Raw genomic sequence first — 24,704 nt, 5'->3', positions numbered from 1 at the left:
GATTATTGGAATAATGTGACATTAATATTATATCTAATTTTATAATATTTTAATATACCTTATTTATTTATAAAAGATTATCAACAAATAATAATGCAGGAATTTACAGATTGACTTTGGTCGTAGAAATTTGTACACGCCACGTCACTAATATGCACGGGCAAATCGAAATTCAAAGTTTCTGAAATAACAGTTCATCAGATCCGTTGACTAAATTATTATCAATGACAGCGGTGACTGTTTATTGTCTGTAGGGTGGTTGTGTGCAGGCCGGGGTGGAAGCAGTTAGCGTACGGCCGTACTCAAAACTCACGGCGACGTGCAAGCGTGCGCGCACGCGCGTGCCGTAAAATCCGTTTTCCCATCCTTGGTCGGGAAATCAACGTGTCAGTTCTCCGATGACTTCGTTGTCGTTCGCACTTGCACGGTACGCCGATTTGTACCGTCGAAACACTACCAGACACACGATTGTCATACCACCGCCACCAATTCTGCGTAGGTACCATCGTGACTCGTGAGGCACCGTCGCCGTCGATACGCGTATACCGCACGAGGAGCTCGACGCTCATCGGCACGGCATTGATGGATCCAACGACAATATAATAATGGAGGTAATACAACGGTTTATGAGGCATTTTTCAGCCACTCGACGACAGTCATCGTAGTCACAACACGCGTGTCAACCACTCGTCTTCCGTTCGTTTGCTTACCCCTTAGCCTAACCAAGCATAACATCTTGTTCACGGTAACCTAACTATGGCGCGTCAATACGCAATGCTGATCACTGTCATAGGTGTTGTACTCGGGATTAGTGCGACGTCATCAGCTCTAGGACAGATAAATAAACCTACAGGTAGGTATCAACAAAGCTATTAATGATAACATAATATAAATACATTAATACATTTAATATTGGTACCTTTAATTTTTAAAAGTTTCAAACTCGAACTTATAAAAATTTAAAATATAGTACCTTTGTAAATGTATAAACATTTTTATCTATTAGATTTAATCTGAGTAATCATATGATAATAAACATATTAATTATGTATTAGTTCGATTCCTCATCGATATGCTAGGTTTAAATATCAAAAAAAATGCCAAATAACAAGTAAAAAAATGTTTACTAAAATCCAAAGTAAATATTTATTAAATTTGAAAATTGTATATCAAACTCAAAATATTTATTTAAGTATTATTGTTATTATTATTATTATTATTATTATTATTATTATTATTATTACTACTATTATTAGTATTACTTCATTATCTATATTGCAGATTACAGTATTGTATAAAGTTAAAATTAATTAAGTATATTTTTTACATTTTTAAAAACATAATTTGTATTATCAACTATAAACTCCACGTACATAAAATTTTTCCCATTAGGTATGGACTGGTATTCAGGGTAGTGGAGAATTATTTCCAGTAATTAGAACTTATTATATTAACATTGATAATTCCATTATAAGAAATCAAAATATCTTAGTTTTCTATAAACATCATTTTAAAAGTTGTATTATTAAATATTTTCGTTTATTATAGTTCTATATAAAACTATGATATAAAATGACTATACACTATTAATTGTATAAATAAATAACACGTCATGATTTGATAGAATAAAAAACAGTGCATCATCCTCAATCGTTATTTCAACAGTTTTAAATGTTATATTAGGATAAGAAAACACGGTTGTTATTAATAAACGAATCTTTAATATTAGCATCAAATACATTTTTATTTTTATCCGACTAGAGTTTATTTCATACAATAAAAACACGTACAACATATTTTATATTAAATAATTTTTGTCTAAACAATGTATTGTTTTTAAAGCAAAACAAATTATAATCAATACATTTGTATAACATAAATTCAAACTTTAAAAATAAATAATTATTGCTATACGTGCATGAGGTTTGTAATTTCTTTGAAAATATATAAAAAGTAAGCTATTTCAAAAAATATGAAATGTTTTTTATGTTTTGCGTAATAATATAATATACACTCGAAAAACATTTGGATACCTAGTATTTTTTCTTAATGTTTTCGTGTTTTTAAAACACAATGTACACAATTTATAATATTATGTACCTTATCGTAGTATACATACTATAAAATATTTAAACTATATAATATTATAATATATCGGTAAATTATGTACAAAATGTTAACTTAGGAATAAAATAGATGTATTTTTAAATAAACCAAAAATGATTTTTCACGATATAAATCTAGCCAAAATGTGAAAATATCATTGCGCACCATATTTTAATTTTAACTATATTATCAACTTTATCCCCTAATATTAATTAATATGATAATAGTGAAAATAAGAAACACCCTGGATACCCGCTTGTCGGGAGTATATATTTATATTTTATTAAATTATATTAACGATGTTCGTTTCGGTTTGCAGGGCGCAAGAAATTAAAAAATGGATATTATGTTTAGAAATCCTTTGATATAATATTATTTATCAGAAAAAATCAGCATGATTCTGAACGCGTGTTGTTTAGTATAAGTAAGCGTGGCAATGGCAACTGCTGACCATATTATTTATGATAATACTGATAAGCTGTCGTTTAGTTTGAGTTCGTCTTCATAGTCCGATTCCCTATCTTATTTGCGTTATTTTCTCGATCTTTAATCAATCGTTTTCATGCCTTCGTTTGTGAGTGTTTATTATATTATTTCGTGTAAACGAGTCTTAATCACATCTGGCCTTAATACACGTTCAACTCGTTTCCCAAGAATTAAGGACTGGGTAGCACGTTAAGGTGGGATACATAGAGTCACTTCCATTATTCATAAGTTCATTGTATGAAATAGGAATAAACGGTTTCATATTATGAGTCTACTATAGTTAACTATACATTAGAATTTATTGCATTTACATATCGTTATAATGTAGGGTATTTTTTGAAAATTCAAGAAGATCGCGTAATTTACTGTATGACGAATTTTAGTTTAGCATTATAAATCATAATATAATATGCAATTTAATACATGTATATCTTATATCATTCATTTGTCTAACTGCCAGTGACACAATTTACGCAAATTTTAAAGTAGCACACTATTTTCTATCGGTTGCTATTAAACAGTAGTTACGTATGTCCACATAATAGGTATAGTTTATACGTTATTGCCACAATAAAATACGAGTATTCCCACTTATTAAATTCGTTTACCGATAACAGCCTGGTAAATCAGTTCAAATGCCAACTATACACGCCGATGTTTTGAAATTGGCATTAAAAATATTATACTGACTAAAGAGCAGTTTTTTTGGAAGGAGTGTCTTCCATTTTTAACATCCCCTGAAAAAATCCTAAATATTGGAAGTATCATTTATTTTATAATTTACTATTTTTATTTTAGTGCAGGTATGTACATTCATTAAATGTTGGACACCCCCCGAAAAATCACCCAAAATACGCCACTGTATACAATTGTTGTAATAAATCATGTCTCATTTTCTTAAATAATTGTTACGTGTAAAATGTATAATAATTGATATTCTGTGTACAAGTGTGCAAAATTTAACTTTTAAATTATCGTTTAAATTATCTGGAATATTCTTCACAAAAACTTTTTGTTTTCAATACAATAGGTTATGTTAATATTATTCAAATAATATATTATACACTATATGCCATTAAAATTTATAGTATAAACATTTTTTGTCTGAATTTTTTAATATGGTTGAGGCATTATACTTGTATAATCAATGATAATAATGCCAACCATGTACAGTTAATTTTTTACCATGTGATGCCAAAATTACTTAAAATTTCACGGATATGTTATACGTAAAGTCTTAAATGAAAATAAAATTAAGTGACCCTATAATGATAAACATTAAAATGCTTCTTCCTCTTAACCATCAAAAACAAGGGTGTAAACTTGGTGTGACCTGAACGTAATCTATTTAGTAGGTTCCATTTCATCTCTAATTTATTCTTTTAGTTTTATGTTGATGTTTCGCCATCTATTTATGTTTTCTTAAATCTCATTTTTTTTAATTTTAATTTTTATCATTAATGTTTTCATTAGTGTAGTTGTATGCATCTTCATAAGAATATTGTTCAATCAAATGTTGTCCAGGATTAGTTGTGATTTGACTGCTATTGCCTATTTTAATTTACTTTTAATTCTGATTGGCCTTTTATCTGTATTCTATAGATTATTGTTGTTTGTTGATGATGTGAAACCTCTAAGTATTGGATACTCTCGAATGCCGTAATTTTTTCCGTTATTCAGAGGGGAGTGGGGTAAATTTTCGAAAATAACTCGAAAAAATTAATAATTACATATTTTATTATTTATATAATATTTATAATCAATGATATTTCTATATTTCTATTATTATTTAAAATTATATGAAAAATTGAGTTACTTTAACTTGTTTAGACTTTGACGCATAGTAATTTCGTGTATCAAGGCATTTTCTAATTCAACTACGTCGGAGACAATACGTTTACAAATACGTTCGTATGTAATGGAATCACAAACACAACTAAATACGAGAAGGAAATAGTTATGTAGGATACTTCACAGAACACAAACTAGAAAAATGTTTTAATCGACGGGATAATGGACAGATAAGATTAACTTAAAACTATAATAGATAGATATTTATAACGACATTCTACGATTATTCTATATTTTAGAATAATTGTCAAAATCAAAATGAAATTACCGTAATTTGCAGTGTCCGGTATTTATGATTTTCCTGTATAATAATAATGAAAATGTCCCCGTTCCCGAAAAAATGTCCGCTATTTGGAGGTGTCGGTTATTTAGATGTGTCCGTTAAAAGAGGGTTCACTGTATAATTAAAATTATCAGATTGAGAAAATAAATTCATTTTTTACTTTTTCATTTAATTATTAAAAATTATTGGTTTGTGGCACTTTGTGCCATCAAGATGTAGCTAGATAATGTTCTTACCTTATGCGTTGTGGAATTCTAAATTACGGACAACATTACGGCGACCGAGAATATCAAGTATTTATAGGTTTCACTGATTTTATGTTTCTATCAAAAAAATAATGGCGTTATAACACAGATAAAGTTCTCATCTATGCGTTGTGAAATTTTGATAGTTCTTCTATAAATACTGAGGGAGAAAAATTGTTTCGCGCAAATACTGTTTTTGCTATGTTGTACGTTTGTAAGAAGAAAATAACATATATGTGGCTGTGACATCCACTTAAACCATGAACTGAATAATTACTACAAACATTTATGATGCATTCCTGTTATAAAAATGAATCCAACCAGGATTATATTAATATAATATGCTCTAACAATAATTTAAAAGATTGAATATAATATTTAAAGCTCCTTCCTTTTTTTATTCAAGCAAAGTTCGCTGCGTCAAAAGCCATTTGACTACACAATTGACCTCATACCTACATATTATTTACAAAAATTATAGTGTATAACCTATATTTGTTACACTAAGTGAATTACCATATACCTCCATATATAATACATCAGATAATTATATCATTAAATTATTACTTAGTGTTTTGTTGAAAATATTTACTCTTTATAATAAATAAAGAGTTGATTGGAAGTTTTTCTGGTTTAGGTTAAGATCTTGTCATATTTTAACGGCATATTCGTTTCTCTCTTTCCCTTTTCTAACATTTGGCATTCAGCTATGGTGTGTTACACAGCTATAGTGATTGAAGTCCCGCTGGAACAGAGCTTCTTATATTATTTAGTAATATGCAATTTAATATATATATTTTATTTATTTTTTATTTAGTTTGAATTTTTAAAATACGTCCAACTATTATAATTTGTCAATTGTTTTCCTATAAATCAAACTAAAGAATTTTTATAGTTCTTTATGTATTTTACTTAGTCTTTATTATTATTTATTACAACAAAAACTCTTCACGTAAATCAATGTATCCACAAAAAAAAAAAAAAAAAATACTATTCTATACCTTGTAATATAGTTGAATAAAAAGGAAGAAACTTTTCAGTTGGAGAAATACGTTATTTATTACGCTTCGATGAATCTAACTGTTATAAGTACAGAACATTTTGTATACATAAAGTTTCCTGATTTTAGTGATTGCGTAGTCTTTCAGGTATGAAAAATCGCAAGTACTTAAAAACTTTAAAAAGAAGTGTTAGTCTTGAACATTTAAATTTTTTTTTTTTTAAACATCAAATGTGAAAAATCTGTAATTTAAATTTAATTTAATATTAACGATTACTAAATTAGTTACTTAATATTATTATTCATAAATACCCAAACTCTGTTTATTTGTTAATAAACACAATATTGAGTATTTAATATTTATACAGTAAAAATATAAATTTTATTCTTAATTAGCAGGTAGTTGGATTTTAAACAAATTTGCTACAATGAAATATAGTGTTATTATTGGTATTTTTAGCTTGCTGCTTTTATAAGTTAATGGAATGCAGTATGATAGTAATACGTTATATTATTCGGTATATGACATTCAAATATCTCATATTATATATTTTGAAAAATCACTAAATTTATCAATACTTTTGAATTATAAAAGATAATACATTGATCTAAAAAATATCAAATAATTTCATCTTCTTGACAGGCAGTCAATTATATAATTGTATAGAGTAATATTCATGGGATGACACACGTTACATAAAATGTATAAAGTAAACACTAACTATAGTCATTATGTGTGAGAATAATATTTTCTGAATAAAAAAAAAAACCATTAAGTTAAAGAGAAAAGTAAATAAACCGTCAACAGACGTAATAAGGGATGGAAAGAAATTGAAAAATGTTCCTTTAAACGGATTTTCCCCGTCATTTTCCCTTTTTCTCTCTCTCTCTCTCTTCTACACACATTTTTTTTAACGCAGTATCTGTGTTGTATAAAAATAGTCTGAAAATGGTTTGTATAATAAATTGTTGGTTGTGTTAAGGTCCGTTCGTGTATTCAAATGAGTTTAATGTACCGCTCTAATTCCTACATCGTTCATCATTGTTGGTTTGAGCAAGGACTACGGAATTTGCATTTTCTCTCTTTCGGTGACTTCACCACCACCATACTTCTTCACATTTACGGCTTGCCACCACACTCCACCCCTGTGTGTTCATCGCTACTGAACGATTTATTCTAAACGAAAAGCATTTGTCATATTCACAATGATTTTATGTCATTTTTTCCAAAATCCTCCATGAAATCGCTCTGTGATTCATTCACTCCATGCATAGTCACCATCGACCTGTAATAATACTGAAGCAGGAAAATGTCTTATAACTTTTTTGGTGCCCATTGTTTTTTATTTTGAAATTTATGAATGATGAAATATATTAATTTTCGGACCTTTTCTTGCATTTTTATACTCATACATATTTCAAGTATTTTCCCTTAAACAAATTAATATATTAATATTTCCCCATATCATTAGCTTAATTTTCCTTGTTGTAGTTTAAATACTAAATATTATACCTAAATTTAATTTATAATTATTTTACTTTCTATAAAATATACAAATAATCGTGTCTGTTAAGTATTGGACATGAACAAAAATTGGGATCATGGCGTTAAAAAGTTGAAAAACTAATCACATTTCAAAAGAAATTTTAGTGGAGCTTTGATTTTTATAATTTTCACTAAAAATCTAGACTATTTTAACCTATAAACAAACTAGAATTATTACTAAATTGACAATTATTTTATGCGTATTTAATAATCTATATTAACATAGTAAATTATAGTATTTATAGAGATTCTAGTTACACCCGGATATTTAAAATTTATATGAGTGGAGTGGCACAAGAGTACCGCGTAAAATGTTAGTCCACTACTTTACTTTTCTAAATTTTTAATACCTAATTAAGACTCTTTGATTACTAGTTTAATGCAGATATCATATAACATTAAATTTGTCTCCTAGACATAAAACTTACAATAGTTTGGCACATAAATGAGTATCTACCACTACAATGCTCTCCAAAAAAACCTTTTTCTTGGTAAATTCTCTAAACTTATCATTTAATAAAAATATTCTTATACGAAACCTTACGAACCTATCCGATGCAATTCAAAATAACCGATAATTTCTAATCTACAAAAAAAATTAAGTTCTTAACTATTTCCTAATAACCAATACATCATCTAAGTTTATATTATATGCTATAGACGTTTAAGAATCTATGTACAATAAAACTATCATTGGAGAAAATAAGCTGTTATGATGCCAATAACAACAACAATACGGTTATTTGCTAAATAAAATATACATAATATAATATAAAAACCAAATCTTACCACTTATTGTTAAATGTTATAATAAGACCGTTTACTACCACTTACTCACGTATTATAAGAAAATACTGATTTAAGAGTTACCAAAAGGTAGTCTCTCAAAGAATACTTCGAGATGGGAGATGGTATTTTGGGACAATACTGGTATCTATTCGTAATTTGTGTCACCGACAGGCCTAAGATGTATATTTTAAGTGCATAGGTAATTTGCGCCAAAATATGGAAATAAGCATGTAATTTGCGCCACATCTAAATACGTGTTATGGTAATCTGACCATGATATAAAACAAAATTCCATGTAGTAATTATAATCTACCCAAAATTTTCAATTTAAACTTTTGGAATATGATACATTTCCATTTTTCACATCAGCTAGTACCTACATAAAACGTGAATAAATGATAATGGCCATTTAAATAACATAATATATAATAATGCATTTAAAAATGAGCTATAATATTTATGAATTTTACATGTTTCATTATTAACTGAAATATTATTCATTTATATACTAAGTACCTACTTATCTTCTCAATTCAATTACCTTATAATTTTTATTTTTATTACGAAATTTATAATGATTTATTTGAAATGTATCTATTAAAATGAACTCGATTAATTAATTATTTAAAATACGTATTAATAAGTTTAACAGTTTTCAAGTAGCACTAATTGCGATTATTATAGATACAGGATTAGTCAATTCACTTCTTTTTTTTTGCTAACACAAGATAAAAACATACGCCATTCAATATCTTACCAAGCCATAGATCGTCATTATGTACAAATCTTAAACAATGTAAAATCTTAAATTTTTTTAAAAATTTTTATCAGATGTTAACAAATAAATATAACTTAAAATTGAAACAAACATCAGGAGTTAATATTTTTTCGTTGTACCATAAACGACCAGTTGTAATAAAAAAATATTAATATATTATAAGCATACGAGTAATGTATGGGTTAAATTATATATCCAATGATGTAGTTTCATATTACATTTTACATTCCTTGTTAGCACTACTATGATTGAATGGTGATACATATATAATGTATATATAATATACATATTTACTATATTATATATAATAATATACACATTATTTTCCCCCATCAACCAGCAAAACGAGTAATGTCCCGTTCATTTAGTATAATGGAATATGGAAACGCAGGCATATAAATCGTTGGCATCCTGGTTGAAAATTGAATATTACCGAACCCAGTAATTGGAAAATATAATATACTACATAAAATTGTGTTGAGAATATTCCAATAGTGGTCGATGTGAACTGCAGCTGTATCACTAATTCACAAACTCGATACTGCGTCTATACATATAACCCGCCATCCTCAGTAGTCGGTATTTGAAGCACGTTATGTAACTAAATTATATTGACCCGTTAAGATGTTATATTTTATTTCAGAGTACTCTTAAGGATTTAACCTTGGGCTTTATAAGACAGCAGTTATTATAGTATACTCATCAGTAAATCTTAAAATTGTTTTCTAATGATTTTGGTCAGCTGGAATTAAGTTACTGTTAAATATTTATAGCTTTTTAAATATCGTTTTAATTTTAATCATATTTAGTAATTGATCACGTCATGTTAATTTCTACTTTAAATAATTTTTAATTTACCTCATAAGTATTTCCTTACTTAAAAGGATTAAGGAATATAAATGTAATTTAATTATATAATAAATATTATTAAGTTAAGAGAAAAAAACAACATCCATGATATATAATATATATATATATATATACAGGGTGATTCTTTTAAGTGGGTACACTAATTATCTCGAAAAGTATTTACTTTTTTCAAAATATTTTTTACATGGTTTCAATAGTTGTTAAAAAACCAACGTTTTTATTAAAAAATTATATTTTAAAATATTTTTATCTTTATCATTTTTTAAGTTTTTTTCTTTTTTGAATGACAACATAGAGTTTTAATTTCATATTCCAAAGCAGAATGTTTTTTCTAAGTATTTTGATTCATAAAAATTTAAAGAATTTAGGGCTAGTAGTTTTTGAGTTATAAGTATTTAAAGTTTAGATTGGCAGAGTGGAGTGGTACGGGGTTACCACACAAAATGTTTGTCCACTACTCCGCTTGTCTAAACTTTAAATATATATATCTCATAAACTACTCGTCCTAAATTCGATTTTTATGAATCAAAATACTTAGAAAAATATTCTGCTTTGGAATAAAAAATCAAAAGTCTGTTGTCATTCAAAAAAGTAAAAACTTAAAAATGATAAAAAAGGATAAAAAATATTTAAAAATATAATTTTTCAATAAAACCGTTGGTTTTTTAACAACTTGAAACCATGTAAAAAATATTTTGAAAAAAGTAAATACTTTTCGAGATAATTAGTGTACCCACTTAAAAAAATCTCCCTGTATAATATACAGCATAATATAGTCAATAGAGAACACGTATGTAAAGTATACAATTGAAGACTATTTAGAACATGTTTGTAACTATACTCCGTACCACGAGAGAACGCATACGGCTGGCGCATCCGAATGATTGCGCTCCGTCGTACCGAGGCCAAATTTCCCATACCATATCACCAGAGAACGCAAACGGCAATCAGCTCATGCGCGAAAACGACGAGTTTTGGTCGGCCGCCGTATGCGTTCTCTTGTGGTACGGAGTATAATCATACTTAATAAGCTTCATTAGCAAGACAAAAATAAATTGAAAATAAAACAAATAATTATAATTATTTATAAGTAAATGAATAAAATATTGTAACAGGCGATTTTTACCCCCGGATATTTTTACCCCCCCCCCCACGGTAAAAATATACTAGGTTAATTTTACCCCCGGTAAAATTGTTCTTAAGGGGGGTAAAAATATATTGGGATAAATTAAACTTTATTTAAATTATACTAGGATATATTTACCTCCCTGGTGAATTCATATAGGATATTTTTACCCCCTCCCCCTATAAAAATGTATTCTTATTATTATATTGATTTGTTTATTAAAAATTAAACAGTATTTTCAACATATTCGTGACTGTCGCTAAATATTATGATAAGAATAAAAATACAACTATACAATTAAAAATAAAATGTACGGTATTATACTTAATTAACAATCAAGTTGGATAAAAAAACTTTGATTTTAAACTAAAGTTAATTGAATTTCTGGATATTGTATAAACTTTTTATGAATTAGTATTTACAGTAAAAATATTATTCAATGTCCTTTAACTTACAAATGATTCAATGAACAATTACAAAAATTACAAAAATTACTTTAAAACCTTTTCATTATGAGGCAATGATAAAATGCAAAATATGTTAATAATTTATTTCTCTAAATCAATCTACTATTTGGTCAATCGTTGACAAAAAAAATAATAAATGTGTTGGTAGGTAAAGTCATATTATATTTTGTATATTTTTAAAAAACTTTAACGAATACGTGTTGAATTGTGTGGAATCTTGTATTAAATTGTCATACTTTTTAACTGAGCATAAACATATAGATACTTATACACAACTATGCAAAAAGACCTAAGAAAAAAAAAAATTCTAAATAGCTTAAAATGAGCCAAATATTTTGCAAATTGTATAATAAATGGCAAATTTCTATTTGATGCAAATTAAAAGTACCTATTAGAAACTATTTTTGAACCACATACGGTTCGTTGATTATATTCTAGGATATTTTTACCCCCCTTAAAAACACATTTTTACCGGGGGGTAAAAATAATCTACTACAAAAATTCAATGGGAGGTAAATATATTCTAGTATATTTTTAACAGATCATTAATTATATACTAGGATTTTTTTACCCCCTTTAAAAATACATTTTTACCGGGGGGGGGGGGGGGGGGGGGTAATAATATCCTAGTATATTTTTACCGGGGGTAAAATTATCCTAGGTTAATTTTACCCTCCATAAAATTTTACCCCCGATAAAGTTATCCTAGGATAATTTGACCCCCCCCCCCCCCCCCCCGGTATAAATATTTGAGGGTATTAAAAACCTGCGACACTGCACAACAGTTAAGAGGAAGTCACACCCGCATATGTTATCTCCGTCTTACACGCATACGACATACTATCAAATTGTACGCTCAGCAGAACACGTGTAGCTCCGTGACGAAAAATTAAAATGTAAATGTATTCGTCAAACAGAATAAAAGTAAACATCACCATGAAACAAATGAAATTAACCCAGAATCTAAAGAAATTCGATGTGCCGTTAAACGTAAATCAAAATTGGATTTAAACGAAAAACCTTTAAAAATTATAAGGAAAGAATTATGTACCTTTTCAGTGGAGTCCACATAATATTGATGCTATGAGACAGTCTATATTTGTCGTGAAAAACGAAAACTTCTACCCCCTGTGCCTGTGTCACTCTCAGATGCTCTTAATAAGGTAAAGGAATCAAACATCGCACTAAATAACAGTGAACAATTTGTGTTGGTGAATGAGTCCACTAAAATAATTATAGTGACATGTAAATTTCCAATTTTTATGCAATGAATTGAATTTATATTAGCAGACGGAACTTTTACTTATTGCCCGAAACATTTTTATCAACAATATACCATCCATGGTGTTTGTAAAAAATATTTTGTACCACTTGTTTTTTGTTTTTTGCCATCAAATACAAAATATATTTATAAACAAATGTGGGAAACAATAAAAGATTTATGTTTAAATAATGCCAATTGTGTATTCCAGCCTTCACTTTTACTATTAGATTTTGAACTTGGTGCTCACATTGATGCTAAATAAGTATTTCCTTTAATTGTTATTAAAGCCTGTCGTTTCCATCTTGGTCAAGCATGGTACAGAAAACCAAAATTGAACTGATTCCATTCTAATATTTAAAAAAACTACGACGATAAAAATTCACAATCTGGACTATTATGGTTAAAACTTTATTTTGGTTTGCCTTATTTACCATCACATATGATTTCTGAGGCGTTTATTGAAATAATGGCTATTTGTTCAGAAGAAAAACAATATTATGATTTTGCTGATTACATATTGGATAATTATATTGAGGTCAATAATTTTTCACCAATATTGTGGGCAGAAGAGCCCAATAAAAGTGCAAGAACGACGAACGGTGCAGAAAGTTAATATAGTCAACTTAGGCATGAATTCTATGTTCCACATCCTATTATATTCCATTCGATAAGAATATGAATTTAAAATAATATATTTTGAGTTATTATTAAATTATTTTTGTTCTTTTTTCTTCCTGATAGATGTATTAAAACAACAACAGATAATTACTGAAACCAAATATCGTCACATACGAAACGGAAACGTAAACTGTATACGCAAAGTATGCAAGGAGCAAGAAAAATCTATTTTTTTTTTTATGTATTTTAAATGTATATGATTGTTTCATTAATAACGAAATTAGCTTGATTGATTATTTAAAAACATTAGGATTTAAGTTTATTTCAGTTTAATAATTATATATTGAATTATTTTATATTAAAGTTCAGCATGTTAATGCATGTACAACGTATTATTTCACCTTCATGATCACATTATATATAATACAACAAACTCCATGTAGTTATAATAAAAATAATAATACCTTCAAGGTAAAGTTGTAATAATAGTAGTTGTACGTATCGACGAAGAACTACAGAGAAAGAGAAAAATATTTTCCATGTACCTGCGTCGTTACATAAAAATGTACTGTAATAATATTGGGAACTTTTTTTTTAGGTCTTTATTATTATACCTTCTATCGTTCTCCCACTGGCCAACGAGAAACGAGTAGATAAAAATCCCGGGGCACTATGAAATCCATTATAGTGGAAATTCAACAATGACTATACGCACTATATGTACTATACGTCTATACCGATATTGGGCCAGATTTCTGACCGTGCAAAATTAATAGGAATATCCCGCGGAAGATCCCTCATCTTTATGAATTTCCAGCTCAATATAGGTCCGAAAAAAAACCATCTGATTGGTTTATCCCATCCTTTTACATCGTATTGCATAAACTCAAACATATTTTTAGTCAATTAATGGTTTCCAAATAGAAAACAAATTATTTAGGTTAGGTGCTGAAGTTTCATTGAAAGCCGCCTAAGGCACCAGCCTATAGGTATAATATGTCATATACACATTGTTTGCTTAAATAAATATTAAATTATAAAAGCTTTCCAGACTTGTGTGAAAATAAAAAAATGCTGACAATACCTACTAAAAAATGATTAGAGTTACATTGTTGATTAAGGTCAAATTAATAATATTGTTTGATACGCATTAGAATAATTAATAAACAAAAATTACCTATTTATGACAGAAATATTATATAGGTAGAATGATAAATCTAATAATATTATTTAATCAAGGGGCTTTTGAAAACCAACCTATATTGTATGATGTATGTAGATGATAAAATTATAATTTTATATGCAATAAAATTATAAAAAACTTAGAATTTTTCATTCAGTACAAACATATTTATCATCAAATATATCTTCACCTATACTTGGATATTGGGAAAAACACATATATATTTACTTTTCTGAAGGGTTAATGTTTAAATTTTCATAGACCACGTTTGGTTTTTCGGAAGTCGAATAAAACAGTAAAACACCCGGGGCCAATGCTATACCAACGAGTCGTCTACCAGGTGTCCGATTTTCTCACATTTATCTTATTCTCGGGTTCATAATATTGGTCGTTTCCCTTTATTTTTTTCAACTAACATTAATCTTCTATACAAAAATTTTGCGATCTTTATAAATAACGTAGTTCTTGTAGGGTCTCAAACAAGAACATCTGTTATATTAACTTTTAAACTTTTCCCCACTACTTTCCTTCTAGTCGAAAGGTCCCAAAGATAACAAACTTCAAGATAGCCCCTGTATAATATTACATGAAAACTAAAATGTATCGGTCCTAAGATCAGCAACTTTTAGTCCACATAAAAAAAGTAAAGAAGGAAGAAAAAAATGGCACAGTATTTCTTGCGTAATAAGTGTTAAAAAAAAATCAAGATATCCTAGTATCATCATTCCATTCGACTTAAAGTAAGTTTAACTAAAAAAAAACAACATTATTTGAGATATTATAATGATTTTATACCGGTGTATTCTATTGTTTCCGTATGTTTTTCATAGTCTTAATTTCCATTGAAGCGCACCAAATAGTGGAAAATATTTAGTGTAAGATTTAGGTAAATAGATAATATTATGCTTCAACTCTAAGTTTTTAGAATATAATAGGTGTACTGTATAACATGAAACATAGATTACAATTTTTAAAATTTACACCTAGAGATTTGAATGTTAAATAGTGCCTTTGTTGTCTGTGCTTTTATTTTCTATAAAAGTGGCTGATAGTAAGCTATAATGGTACAAAGGCTTTTTGTTGTGTTTTTATGTTACGTAATTTTACTTCTGCATGTAAAATAAACTGCCATATCCCTTAGGACCAGTAAACACTTTCTACATCTTTAGAAGTTGAAAACACCTTTAAGTTATAGATATCCTATTCGGCTTGGTATAAACAAACGTAATGGAGTGTCAGTAACATACATATTGTAGATTATTAAAATAATACATCTTATCGGTGCATTATACAAATCAATTTTTATAATATAACAATAAATATCAGTCGAAATCCTTTCGCTATGTTTGACGTATGAAGTATTATAATACATAAAGTTGTAATTTTCATCTCGATAAGTAAAAATTCAAAAGTAAAACACTATAGTATTAATTATTTTAAGATAAATGTTGTAACATTTAACATTTTACTTTATTTTATTTTAGCCTTTAGTTACTTTTATGTATTGGCATTTGATATTTGCGATAATAGTTATTTAAAATCAAACTAATTGATATCTGTATATCTAAATGAATATTATTTATATTGACAGTTTACAAAAATATTTAATGATTAGGTATACTCTTTTTACACTGTATAATTATTTATATATATAAGGTGTCATGTGATTCCTTATTGGAATATTTAATTTTAATATGCCTATATTAATCGAAATTATAAGATAGATAAATTAGTAACATTTTAATAAAACTTTTTTTTATAGATATGCGTGTTTCATACATAAGTATGCATATTTAACATGAATATTATAAGCAAGCAAAATAAATACATAATCATAAAATAAATTTAATTTAGATTTGTATAGAAACTAATTAAAGTTTTCATTAAGTACAAGTAGGTATCGTAAATGTCATATTCCAACTATAATATATCAATAGTATTCAGATTAAATATCTATTAAATATAATATTTATATTTTTAATATTAAATACCTACTTCAATCATTCACCCATTTTATCTGTATGTAAAAACAGTTAAAATTAAATTGCTTAGTTTAAATCATCATACTTCAAATTTAAAATTAAAAGAGGGTGAATAAACGGGTGCTGCTCTGCTGTACAGTAGTTGTTGAGTATATAATTACAATAATTTACGTGTTAGATTTTAATCCAATAAATTATTAGTCATTACATACAAATAACGATTATGAGCGGATACGGTGTATCATCTTAGTATACTTGTATAAATAAACAAATTTAATAATTTATTATGTTAAAAACGAAATATCATTATTTTTTATTTTATTTTTGTTAAATGAGGTAGAAAAACTCTTAGGATAGCTATTAGAATTGATAATGTTAGCTACGAAACCAATTTTTTTTTATGAATTCTAACTGAAAGATGATTTGTTAAATAAAATTTGTTGTTTAATAATGAAATAACATGTTTGAGATTTTTACGAATTCCATAGAAATTCCTATTTCAGATATAAAAATATATTTGGCATTTACAGTAAACTTTTTTTTTTTAAATTATACAGTTAACAACTTAGTGGGAAGTAGTATTAAACTTTCAAGTTATTTAATCGTGTGAAAATTAGGTATTTATCGAAAAAAAATTATAAAAATTCAATATTTCTCAAAGTTAGGTAATAAATAGCTCCAAAAGAGTTTAAATATTTTTTAAATATTATCATATATGGAAAAAGGTAAAATTAATATTTGGTGAAAACCTAAAATATTTACGATTAATTTCAAAAAAAATAAATAAAGACGGTTTTGTGATAAAATTCTCATTTATCCCGAATTTGTTTTTGTTTTTTCTGATGCTTTTGGGAACTACAAGGTATTTTAGCTTTTAAAAATCTTCTAAATGCACCAATTAGATTCTTTTTCCTATAAAAAAAAATACCAATGTGATAAATGGGAACAATTTTACTACTCCCAAATGACGAAGACAGACAGAAAAAAATAAACTTATCACTTCACTTAGAATCTGAAAAACAAAAATTAATATATTTTAATTAATTCAGTCTTATATGATGTGTATTAATGTTATAATATAATTAGAAGTTTTATAATAAACTATCAACATTTCTTAGATATGTATGTAGAAATGACCTTTAGCTCTTTTCTATAATTAATTTTAATAAATAATTTTAATCATCTTTTGATTTTAGTATAAAATATAAAAATGTATATTGGATATATTATTTTTGTAAATTCGGAATAATTGTGGGTAGGTTTAGAATTTTTCTAATTAAACTTGCAAAAATGTTTTTCAAAATTATAAAGCTTAAAAAGTTTGTAAAAAGAAACTATATAAATATTCAATTGTAATTTCAAATCTCAGATATTGTTTTAAATTTCATAAGATATTTTAATGAATAATAAATGCGATAAACTGTGTATAATTTTGAATGTTAAGATCACAGAAATTAATAAGTCAATAAAAAATGTTTAAATTAAATAATATGTTTTTTATAAAATAAATTGTGTTACATTATCAAACCTTAGTACCTACCAACTTTTTATACATTAATTCGAAGGAATTAAGTCACTTATACATAATATATCATTATAAACATTTTAAGCTGTTGAATAATAATTTCTATAAAATTATTTGAAATTAGGGATTTATATATAATATAATATAATTTTTTTTTTTTTTAATTGAGATCACAAAAGTTTATTTTTTTAATTTCTTACATTAAGTAAATAATACATTTAATAACACGATACTTTTGTATATAAACACAATTGTTTGTTTAATACTTAAAATTTAGATTTTAATATGAAAAAAATAAATATTTATTAGAAGAATAAATAATCATTTATTAATTGGGTGAATATCAGTAATAACCATTCCATCAAATAAATCCAAAATTTAACATGTAATCGTGAAAAACTGCATTATTGTCAGAATAAATTTGATCGTTTTTGGAATTTGGATTTTTAAAGTTATATATTTTTCAACAATCAATATTATTGAATGATAGACAAAATGAGAATATTATTTATGTGCATAATATGATAAGAAAAATTACTTGATAAATCATTATATCATATTAAGGTAAAACATTTTTGAGTGAAAAATAATATTTTTGTTTAATAGTATTTTGATAACAACATTAAATACCTACATTTTCTACTAGGTACCCTTATTATTTTAAGACGTATCTTATAGAGTCTTATTTTTGTTGTGAAATAAATAACTATTATAAAACCTGTGAATCATTACACTCTTACATATTTCAAATCCTTTTTATTTTTTTTAAAAAAAAAAGCTCACCGAATAAATTCTTGTCACATAATATGTAGATAGCTAAATTCGCATGTTGCTGTATTATTATCAACAAAAAAGAATTGTTAGTAGAAAGGCTATATTTAGGATTTGATAACGATGCAAACACAATTCATAGTGTGTTTGTACTAGTTTCAAGTTTATGGTGAAAGAAGATTCTGTAGAAATAGGGGAGAAGTGTAGAAATGAGAGAGAAGTAGAAAAGTGAAGGTACCTAAGTGGTGTAGCTTTTTCCCTTATGTTCCGGTACTTTTAACTTTAGACATACTCATCCAAAAAAAAAAAAAAATACGTCTTGTGTTAAACGTACAATCGGTCAAAGACAAGGAAGGATAGGATTATGAATGAAAACATTTAATTGCATTTAATTACACGTATTGTTTTATATTCTTATTCAACGACAAACTAGTATTGTAAATGATGATTAACAACTAATGAGGTAAATGTGTCTTTTAAAATTAGAATTGTTAATAGTGAACAATCAATAATTAAGTTTGTTATTTCATTATATGATGTCGATTAAAAAATTCATTGTTGAAGTATGTCCATCGTTTTTCTATATATGAGTAAGAACCTCTTCAAAAATCTTTATTAACTTATTTTAGTGATTAATTAACATTATTTAATACATTTTTTGACAAAACTCTCTAGAATGTTTTTATCGTTAATTTATGATATAGATCAAAAATCAAAGATAGTGTCGTTAATCTACTGTAGTCGTTACTGCCATCAGTTACGTAATTTTAAATATTCAACAAAACGGTGCGATAACGCAAAACTCTGTTATCAGCCCTGTAGGATTTAATTAAAGTTTTTACATTTTAATTAAACAATATACATACAACTTTCAGAACTGGGACGCTCTATAGTTTATTCACTTTTTTACGCGAACATTGGTGGTGTTATAAATCACAAATAGAGTTAAACTGGGTACAGATAACGATATTTAAAGATACAACAAAATATGTTTGTGCAAATCTTGATCCTTTAATAGGAAAATTCGGTGGTGGAGAACGACACTGTAGAACAAAAAGTTAATCAGCAAACCGGTCTTGCTAGTATTTTTATTTCTTATTTATACTACGTGCCACGGCATTTATACAAAACGTCGTCAGATTTATCACAATTTAAACTAAAAAAAATTATTTTTGGTTAAATTTTAATCGTCAATGAGCCTTGATAATTGATATATTTTGTAGTTGCGCAAAATGTATTAATTAAAACGATTGCAAGTTGTATGTTTGTATCAATAGTTATAATATATTATATATAATATACAAAGCTACGAGAGTAATCGCAACTGACTGTTGTATAATATATGCCAGTTTATCGTATTATTATGTTGTGGTCATGCTGAAGACGTTTGTGTGATGGTTCAGAATTTCAGATGCACTCTTACGAAGGTAATAAAAAGCGTCGTATTATTCCGTCAAATATTCCTAGAGGCTAAAGCGCCTTTATTCACGCAAAATAAACAATATGCACCTAAAATTTATTTAGACTAGGTTTATGCCACCGAATCGATATTCGACAACAGAAAAACGCGAAGCGCAGTACGGCATACGTGCATGGAAACGTGTTACATAACAATTGATAACACGGTAAAGTTTTGCTACCACTCCTCCAAGCTGCGCAGAAGCTTCAATGAACATCCCTATTAACCCTACCCTGCGTTACGCGTATTTTAACCGATAGTTTTGCCATCCGTTCGGTTGTCTAACGTCTATTTCTGCTTTTTCAAATGGTTAAATTAAACGCTGCAATATTACAATGTCTGCATGTAAGATCTGCAATGTATTCGTTCACCATCCATGCGTGCCACCGTGAAAACCTCGTACAGTGTTTACGAGACTTATTGTGTTTTTTTGTTGATGTGCATTCACAACTAACAAGTTACTTTATTTTATTTTTATGTATATTATTTATCGAATTTTTGTTTTCCGTCTTTGCGGTTGAACATAACGCAGCATCGCTTTCATTCACCACCCGCAAAGTGTTACAGCAATACCTGTGCAACTGTTAATCGGATTTTAATGCACGCCGGTATGATCCCGCAACCTGTAGCAAAATGTTTACAGTTACTGACACGGCTTGAGCTAGCGTATGACACCGCGAACACGGCAAAATACTTATCTTTATATACTTCTTCGTGGGACTCCGTTTCCGTTTCTCCGGAAATTTCGTATGAGACGATGAGGCACTAAGATTTTCGAACTCGTGGAACAGCCTTGTGTTAACCCGTTTCGGCCATAGCACTTGGCACTCCTCCAAAGTGCGCGCCGGGCGCAGAAGCTTCAATGCCTGTTCCCTGTTCACCCTCTGACGTCCCACGCGGCCACGCCTGCAGCATAGTTCACCGTAATAGTCTTACCGTTGACCGTATTGCCGAACGCTGTCCCAGTTGTCTGACGTAAAGCCCTGTTCTAGCTGATTTGCATGCACGCGAAGAAAAGCAAAATAACTTCCTACTAGTGTTATGTCCTTGCTGATGCTGGCAGTTTTTATTCTGACCATGCTGTTCCGAACGCAGTACCGTTGCACATCACACGTGTAAAAATACAAACTATTTTGTTTTCTACCTCGTGCGTGAAAATCAGTAACTAAGATACAAACTAACCTACATGTTTCGATTATAAGTTGTCTAAAAAAAGAAAAAATCATTGAAACAATATAACATTTTATTAAAGCAAATAATTGTGATAAACTAACAATTACATAGGTATAAATTATTGAAAAGATAAGTTATAAATGTATTTATAGTTATCTTATATATAATATCATTATATAAAAGTATTTACTGACATATACATAAAAAATATAGTACATTAGTACATATATATCGGAGTGTCCGAATTGGTTCCCGAGTTGTTACAAAGGGTATATCCGAATTAGTTCCCGAGTTGTTAAAATGTTGGCTTAATAAATAATATATAGGTAACAAACATTTTTTAAAAATTAAAATCTTAATTTAAAAATATAAAATAAGCGGTACTTATATTGTTTTTTTTAATTCCTTCATTTTTTTTATAGTTATTATTATTATTATTATTATTTTCTATTATTGAGGTAAAAACTTATAACAAACATTTTTTAAAAATTCAAATCTACTGATTTCGTTATTTTTATATTGTTTCATTTCTGTTTTTATAAATATTTCTTTAGTTTTTAGACTTCAGGTTTTGTAGTTTGTTCGAACTTCGCAATTTTATATAAGTTTCAATTTGAACTTCTTTTAGTACATCCATAAATTGAAATATGTTCGGATGTGCGGAATAAAAGCAACTGTTGAATTTGCTGCCAAATAATTCAGAGCAATTAGTAGTTAATTCTACACTACTGGTATATTCATCCCACATTGTTGGTGGAAGTGAGCTATCTTTTTTAATATAATTTTTAAAATATAATCGAAGAATTCATCGATTTTTTCATTTAAAATATTAATTATAGTATTAAATATTTCATTTATATTATATTGTATTTTGCTTTTAAGTAAGCCTGTATCGGGAACCAATTTGGATGCAACCATATATATATAATATATTGAATTGTAAATATTACTTAATAATATTTTGCGCTTAGCTGATATATGAGGTATTAAAATAATATTACGATTTAAGACATGGGTTTAGTATAATACTATAATATGATTTATTTCAAACGATATTTTTGTATTTATACATTTTATATTTTACAGAAAGTTGTATGATATATTATACATTTTGATTTGTTTTATAATTTTATTTAGTTAAATCTTTCTTTTAAATCATTTAAAATTCTATCACAGACGTTTTTCATTAAAATTTAAAATTTAATTTCTTCGGATGATGTTGATAATACGTCCTCCGCTAATTCACCAGGCATTGTTTTTTTTTTCTAGCCCGAATCGATGGAAATACCAGTTCTATCGATACCTCAGTTGATTTTTGTTTTGATTCATCAAGTGCTTCTTCAATACCTTCTTCTCTAAATTTCTCAATAAAATGTATCAGACCTTTTAAGTGTTAAGTCGCTATATCTATTGTAATGTTCTGTTTTTGTAAAATCACATTAACTCTATCAATTGCCGTTAATATTTTATCCCATATTATTAACATACATATAAAATTAAAATTTGTTATGTCTTTCAATAAATCATTTAATTCAACACTTGCTTCTTCATATAAATTACTATTTTTGAGTAACTTACAAACATGAATAACTTGGGATAGCTGCAAATATAATGATTTAACAGCACGTTGCTTTGCAGACCATCTGGTCATACTATAACCTTTCAATGAAAGAAAATTTAAGATGTTCTTTAAGAATATCCCATCTCTGAGTAGAACTTGAGAAAAAATTGAACAATTTTTGAACTATGCCAAAGAATTTTTCTAATTCTGGTGTGCATTTAACGACATATAAGCATACTAAGTTTAGACTGTGGGCCGTACAAGAAATAAACCTGGCCAATGAGTTTATAGAATTGATCCTAGTTTGAACACTTTTCTATTTCCCAGCCACCTTAGCTCCATTGTCAAATGATTGACCGCGACTGTAGGATAAATCAATACTATGATTAAACAAGCTTCTCAAAATATCTTCTGTTATTGACTCACCAGTTTTTTTTTTTTAAACTTATAAAAACCTAGAAAACTTTCCACGATTTCACATCCATTTTCATTTACAACAATATAATGAATAGCTTGAACATTTGCTCTTCGTGTGAGATATCTGGCGTGCAGTCGAATAATAATGAATAATATGTAGAGCTTTTAATTTGTGATAAAATTGTATTTCTAACTTAATTAGCAATAATTTCTAAAAATTCATTTTGAATTTCGTGTGAAAATTTGTAACACTTCCTTTTTTATGATGTTCAAGATGATTTCTTAGAGGCTCGTTATTATGAAATACAAAATTTACCAGATTTAAAAATGTTCCACTCTGATTAGATTTACCTATATCAGAAACAATTTCATCAGTTCCACGAAAAGCACTCTTCTCCGTTGCTAGATATTAATTCACGTCATTAATAATTATTAGGTATAATACAGATCTAATAATTATAATATAGAACAATAATTATAAATAATTTCTAGCCTATGCAACATTGTGTATTAGTGTTACTCAGCCAATTCTTAAAGTACGCCGAAGTTTACTCATTTTCTTTTTTTTTCCGGAACTCGCTACCTGATAATTTTTTTTCGACTGTTCCACAACAAAAAAATGATAACATAACTTTTAAGGTACACTTAAATAAATATTTAATTAAATAATATGAACATTCCCTATTCACATAATCACACACATTCACTTGATACCGTTCAGTTAACAGTGAACTGGACGCTGAATATTGTTATAAGAAATAAGTACAACACTATTAATAGCAGAAAATACACATGCATACTACACAATTCTTGGTTATCGGCTTATTGTTATCGCTGTTCTAGTTTGTCTGCAACCACGGTTTAAGATAGAATGGTTGAGTGACGACCCACCGTGCAAGAAACTGTTACAAACATTCCAGAAATATACATTTTTAAGTACCAATGTCAACATAAGAATGTAAACGTTACCCGAATTATTCTATTATGTTCCACAAAAACATGAGGTATGAACATTTTATGTTCCAATGTAACATCACAACAAAACGTTTTTTGAGAGCCAACATTAATGGTTTTATAAAAACATATTGCTTTATAAATATTTAATGTTTCCCAATACGTTACGGGAATATTTCAGAAAAAATATAAGCCAATCTGATAATAGCCACGGGTAATTTTTGACGATTATATTTCTAAAAATATACAT

The 24,704-nt window shown here is 27.6% G+C and overlaps 1 protein-coding gene across 2 annotated transcripts in view; it reads left to right on the top strand.

The window, feature by feature from the left end:
• The first annotated feature begins 404 nt into the window (after positions 1 to 404).
• hig (locomotion-related protein hikaru genki) overlaps positions 405 to 24,704 on the top strand; it is a 148,957-nt gene continuing 124,657 nt past the window's right edge. For both annotated transcript variants that reach the window (XM_089223631.1, XM_089223630.1), the window contains exon 1: positions 405 to 853. In XM_089223631.1, coding sequence (XP_089079757.1) covers positions 757 to 853 — 97 coding nt within the window. In that variant the 5' untranslated portion in view covers positions 405 to 756. The remainder of the gene's footprint in view (positions 854 to 24,704) is intronic.

This window comes from Diuraphis noxia, unplaced genomic scaffold, assembly GCF_037042655.1.
Source record: "Diuraphis noxia isolate RWA-SAM2 unplaced genomic scaffold, SU_Dnox_SAM2 contig0003, whole genome shotgun sequence".
Lineage (NCBI taxonomy): Eukaryota > Metazoa > Arthropoda > Insecta > Hemiptera > Aphididae > Diuraphis > Diuraphis noxia.
The sequence above is the reverse complement of the archived record's forward strand: the minus strand, read 5'-3'. Positions and strand labels throughout refer to the sequence as shown.